General features: G+C 36.4%; 2 protein-coding genes across 3 annotated transcripts in view; both read left to right on the top strand.

Annotated features, from left to right (window-relative positions):
* LOC105561257 (methyltransferase-like protein 17, mitochondrial) overlaps positions 1–2,933 on the top strand; it is a 4,892-nt gene extending 1,959 nt beyond the window's left edge. For both annotated transcript variants that reach the window (XM_012011063.1, XM_012011064.1), the window contains exons 2-9: positions 709–862; positions 957–1,350; positions 1,611–1,764; positions 1,844–1,987; positions 2,081–2,161; positions 2,241–2,379; positions 2,557–2,695; positions 2,765–2,933. In XM_012011063.1, the coding sequence (XP_011866453.1) occupies positions 709–862; positions 957–1,350; positions 1,611–1,764; positions 1,844–1,987; positions 2,081–2,161; positions 2,241–2,379; positions 2,557–2,695; positions 2,765–2,903 (1,344 nt within the window). In that variant the 3' untranslated portion in view covers positions 2,904–2,933. The remainder of the gene's footprint in view (positions 1–708; positions 863–956; positions 1,351–1,610; positions 1,765–1,843; positions 1,988–2,080; positions 2,162–2,240; positions 2,380–2,556; positions 2,696–2,764) is intronic.
* Positions 2,934–3,987: 1,054 nt separating this feature from the next.
* On the top strand, positions 3,988–5,368 carry LOC105561256 (axin-like). Its single transcript, XM_012011062.1, has 2 exons — positions 3,988–4,167; positions 4,243–5,368. Exons 1-2 carry the CDS (start codon positions 4,080–4,082, stop codon positions 4,929–4,931), a joined length of 777 nt encoding a protein of 258 aa, XP_011866452.1. The 5' UTR covers positions 3,988–4,079; the 3' UTR covers positions 4,932–5,368.
* The last annotated feature ends 733 nt before the right edge of the window (positions 5,369–6,101 follow it).

Here is a 6,101-nt window from a genome sequence, read left to right as displayed (position 1 = left end):
TTTAAGGGAGGAATCGTCTAATCAGGATACTCCTATTAGATATTTTTAATAATATAAGAATGTACACTAGATGATACATTTGCCTGTCATATATTATTCAATAGTTGGGATCATTAGTCGCAATGAAAACAGTTCCGCAAATAAACATTTACTATTTGTTACAGTACAGACAGATACAGCATAGCTAAATAGATTTCTTCGACAAGTTGTAGCTTGCCCCCTTATTTTCTGTAATCAGAAACTGATGCGAGACTCTGTCAGGAAGATCAACAGGATTCATGAGCTGTTCCATTTTATATTTGTCCTTCAAATGGTTTAAATCTTGTCTTTCTAACCACTCAACCACTTCCTCATCCATTATTTCAGTCAGGATACCACACAGCAATTACAAACAACACCTAAAACGTGATGAAACAGGCATTACACGTACCGAGACGCATTACACGGCGGACTACATCGCGCATACAGAAAGTTCTATCGCTAAAGTTGTGCGAATTAAGAATACACTCTTGATATTAAGAGTATATTCTTAATTTAAAAAGATATTCCAAAAGAACACGATGTTAAGAAGGAAATATTCTTCTTCAACAAGTATATCTGTTAATTAAGAGGATTTTTGTCAAGTACACATGTCAAGAATGCAACTTTTTTCGGTGTATATGTACACATTTGAAAGAATTGACACGATAACGTGAGGCCTGTATTTAGTTTTCAGCAAAACCAACGGCTGTACTTGACGATACAGTGTCTACTTCATTCTCTAATAATGAGATGAAATATAGGCATCATCCGGGTACCGTTACTCCTAGAACACCGCAATTTCCAAAGTGGGCATTACAGGAAATACACAGTATTTTGAAAGGTATGGTTTGTACACGTGCACGTGATTCTTATGTCTAAAATATTTGTGAAACATTACACTGTTAACTATATTAACTTTTTAATACTATTTGTAGAGAAGCAAGTAAACCTGCAGAAAATTAAAGAGAGTTCAAAGGCGCTAACCTGTCACTTAAATAATCGCCACCCACCATTAGAACAATTTGAAGTACCAGCAAAATTAGAGAAAGTGGAAAACCGTTTAAATGCTATAAACACGGGCCAGAGGATATCGATAGAGGATGTAGATTTCCATAAAAATGGAATAGCCAGGAAGATCTTGAAGCAAAATATTTACAATTGGCAACCAATAAAGTTTGATAAACTCACCTGTTTGACGTATTTAGCTGGTAGAAGTGTCCAGAATTATGCAGTTTCGCATAAGATTTTTAGCGAAATCAAATTGCGCGACAAAGATTTTAAGCCCCAAACATTGTTCGACTTTGGCTCTGGTGTTGGCACAGTCATGTGGTAAATATAGAAAAATCAATTATTGCAACTAATTTAAAAAAAACTTAAAACATAATAAATGAAGGAATTAAATAAGTTTTTAGTCGACACAACTGTCTGTCAGCTTCATCAAATAGCCAGTCGTGTTGACTAAAAATTTGTTTAATTCCGTTAATTATTCACTTGCGAAAGAAGGAGGAAAGTTTCTATTCTTGTTTATAATAAATGAAACTGATTAAAATAACCAATTGAAAGAAATTAAAGAAAGTAAAACTCCATAGGGCGGCATCTGAGATCTGGTCGAATACATTGCAAGAATACTTTTGTGTTGAACCATCGGAATTCATGATTGAACTGTCGGAAAGATTAGCCAAAGCTGCCAAACCTAAGATCAAGGAAGTTTTTTCTCGTCAATATTTTCCTATCTCTACAAACGTAAGAATAATGTGAAATGCTATACATATTAATGTTTTCGTGAACAAAATATAATTTGATGTAACTTTATTATGTTCAGCGAACTTACGATATCGTAGTGAGTGCACATACTTTGTTTGAGTTACCGGGTTTGGAATCGCGTCTTGATGCGATATTGAAGCTTTGGACAAAAACTGAAAATTACCTCATTATTGTAGAAGAAGGAACCAATGCAGGTTTCAAAGTAAGTGTTCAGTGATTTTACTTTCTGTTATATTTTATATACACATATATATTTGTTTTAATTCTCCCATTCTTATTATTTCTTTCCTGAAAGCTAGTGAATGAGGCGCGAGATATTATTCTCAGATATACGAAACGTAGAAGTGAGACACAATGTGCCCATGTTTTCTCACCTGTAAGTACTTTCGCCGCTTAAGTAAAGATTCTGAATATGGTACATTAATTATATCTCTTATATTATTGTCGCAATTTAGTGTCCACACGATCTGAGGTGTCCGAGATTAGCCAGCGACGATACGCCGTGCAATTTTAGCGTTTTATATCATCCGTTGCAATTTTTGGGCGGTCGGAAACACCAATCGGAGCTGTATTCCTACGTAGTGTTAAAGAAACGTGAGTTAGGGCGACAATTAAAGTGACAGAAACAATGATTTCAATCTTATTATTAGAAAAACGCGATGAAACTTGTACAATATATTATATTGATTAATGAGAGTTTTTTCCATGCGTTACGTAATATCCTTTTCAATAAGAAGATGCAAAATTTTCATAAATAACTTTTTTTCACAGTCAAACGTCCTGAGGACGACGAGCAGTGGCCAAGGATCGTACGAACCATACTAAAACGGTCTAATCACGCAATCTGTCGCATGTGCACTGCCAACGGCCATCTGAAGGAGGAGATATTTACAAAATACAAACATGGAAGGTATGTATCTATTGAATAATTGCATTTGAATATATGGTTACACGATTATAAATGTTTTTTTATTGCTAGACATATGTACCGTTGTGCGAGAGACAGTGAATGGGGCGATAGATTACCTCTACATTACGAACAGCAAGAAAGTCTAGAAAGAGATGAAAAAAGAGACGAGACAATTTGTGAAACAGCCACTAAAAATGAAAATACGTAGAAATTAAGAAATAAAATTTCATTAAATGTTTTTGACTCTTTTTTTTTACTGTACATATAAGTGTTGTCCCATAAACTTTTGTTAAATAGACAAGGATCGGAAAGGCACTAACAATACAAATTTTGACTTATTTGAGAAGATTATTAAATAATAAGTATTTGTAAAATACTTTTTATTATTTAATTAATTTTTTTATTATTTAATTTATTATTTAATAAATTTTTAAATAAGTATTTGTAAAATACTTATTTAAAAATTTACATTTTACATTTTACATTTTAAACAAGTATTTTACAAATACTTATTTAAAAATTTACATTTACGCTTATACTTAGTCGCTTATACTTGTTTAAAATTTTGTCCCGTAATCCTGCACCTCAGTTTTATGTGAGGAGAGTACGAGAAAAGAAATGCGATTCGGCGATGCGCGTCGTCAAGACGTCAACGGCGATTGTGTTGTCGAGCTCTGTTTCGCCGCCACGAGGAGGAAATTTCGCGGACCAGATCGAAGGCGTCCGTCCGCCCATTTGAGAATGAACCCGGGGAGATCCTCCGACAATGAGGAGATGTCTGCAGTAAAATTGATACGGCTGGAAAAGCCTCTTAACTTAATGCCGGGTCGCCGTTGCTGACAAACATTTTCTTTCCCTTTCATCGAGGCCCTCGAATCACGATATCATATCGTATTCGACCAGTCCACCTTCGGCTCGCTCGGAAGAGGTATATATACGCTTATTTGTTAGTCGCTTATACTTGGCGCGAGACACTACCGTGTCTCGTGATATCTCTCTCTCTCTCTCTGCAAACAAACAAAGAAAGGAATTCGCAGGTTTACGTCCGTCGCCGTGTTTGAAAGCTTTCCTCAGCGAACAATGCGAGAAAGGCTCCCAGCGAGTCATTTCGCTGCAAGTCGAAGTCGACATAGGTCACACACAAGGAGTCTAGAGTCCCGCTCTGATACCAAGACGCTCTTCTTTCGCGACACTGCAGGCCTCCGACATCCTTCCGCACCGGGATTTGAACCGGAGGGTTGCGGAACCACTACCACGGAGAGAATCTATGGAGGAGGACAGCGCTCAGGCGATCTTCGACGAGCACATATCTCGCGATATCTGGTTCATTTCACCTTCAACATCACCCAGACTCTCACCCGAGAGAAGGACTCCACATAGATATATGGACTCCACAATGGATAGCGGTAATATCTATAACTTTGAAGAGGGCAGCGATCTTGTTGGAGCTGGTTCCATGAGTCACGTTCAAGGTATAACGAATGGCGCTATGTGCGTGCATCGTATCTACGAATGATAGTTAGTAAAATGTAAAATGTTTTGCGCAGGTCACGACCAAAAATTCCGAAGGTCGGATACGAGACGGTCAGCTACGAAAAAGTCGACGACGAATAGTGGAGTGAGCGTGGTCAGCAATGTGCAGCCTTCCGCAAACAAGGACGTTCGTCTGTTGCCAAACAGAGAAACGACGAGCATGGGGGTACCTGCTCAACCGTTTGTCGCTGATCCGGGAATTCGCTCCCCGCGGTGGGCGAGAAATTTTCAATCCTTATTAGGGGATCCGACTGGCTTGGAGTTGTTCAAAAGGTACCTAAGTCAGGAAGGGCATCTGGATCCGCTCAATTTCTGGTTCGCCTGCGAGGGCCTCAAAAAACAAAAGGACATGGACAAGATCTCGAGATTGGTGAAGATCATCTATCGACAGTTTTTCCTCAAGTCGCCGCTAAGCGTACCGGAGGATATAATGAAGGAGGTGGATCGGCGGGTCAAGGAGGGCCGCACCGATCACAAGGTGTTTGACATCGCGCAGCTGGAGGTCGAGCAGCTGATCAACAAGACGATGTATCCGAAGTTCCTTCAATCCGACGTGTACGTGCAGTACGTTCAGACCCGCCAGAATGCCGATTCCAGCGGTTGCCCGAGCTCGAGTTCGGGTAGTCGCAAGATGTCCATCTCCTGCGGACCAAGTCTGCTGCCCACCGTGCACGAAGACAGCAAGTACATCGGCAAAGGGTAATGCTCTTTTTTTCGATAGTTTGTTCATATGCAGGAGATGCAAATTTTTTATTTCATTTTTTTCGTTTCCATATAACATCATATTTTTATTTGTCTTTTATTTAGTTGTTTTTGTTTTTTGTATTGTTGCAATTTGTCTCTAGGGCAATTAAAAAGTCGATTATAAATCGCGAATCCATGTCGCACTATGTGGTCCCACGAACCCAGCGTACGGTACCCCCAAAACAGATGTCGACGAATTGAGTAATTGAGATTTTTATAACTGAAAGAGTTAAAGTACATCATTTTCGACGAATGAGAAAGAGTTCAAAAGAACAAAACTGATCATAAATCAGTAGATACAATTTTCACGGGATTCTATCGTTTCGTCTCTCGATCTGTAAGAAAAAGATATTGTATAAAGTTTTATCAATAGTATTATCAATATATTGATATTATTAATATTGATATAATTAATAATAAATAATTAATAAAATGCTATGCAATTATTAATAAAATCTAGCATGGATTTTAATTCTCTTCCAAGTCTTCCAAGAGTGTCGTCTATTTGTTATCGCGTATCATTAATAATATCAAAATTGATATTATTAATAATATCAATTTTGATATTATTAATGATACGCGTGAAAATTAAAATTGAGTAATTGAGATTTTTATAACTGAAAGAGTTAAAGTACATCATTTTCGACGAATGAGAAAGAGTTCAAAAGAACAAAACTGATCATAAATCAGTAGATACAATTTTCACGGGATTCTATCGTTTCGTCTCTCGATTTGTAAGAAAAAGATATTGTATAAAGTTTTATTGGAAGAAAAAAAAGAATAAATTCGAAACCGAAGGGATAATGATTAGAACACAGTTGTTACATTGAACTGTACAATGAATTCATAATATCAATATATTGATATTATTACTTTTTTTATATTTATTTTTTATATTTATATTTTATATATTTATATTTATATATTATATTTTTTATATTTAATACATTTTACTAACTATCATTCGTACATACGATGCACGCACATCAATATATTGATGTGCGTGCATCGTAGTAAAATGTATTAATGCGTAGTAAAATGTATTAATGCGTAGTAAAATGTATTAATGCGTGCAATATATTATTAATGATGATTATTATATTATTATTGAAATTATTAATGAAAATAA

The sequence above is a fragment of the Vollenhovia emeryi genome, unplaced genomic scaffold (genome assembly GCF_000949405.1).
Source record: "Vollenhovia emeryi isolate VEMERY1.0 unplaced genomic scaffold, V.emery_V1.0 DF939209.1, whole genome shotgun sequence".
NCBI lineage: Eukaryota > Metazoa > Arthropoda > Insecta > Hymenoptera > Formicidae > Vollenhovia > Vollenhovia emeryi.
The sequence above is the reverse complement of the archived record's forward strand: the minus strand, read 5'-3'. Positions and strand labels throughout refer to the sequence as shown.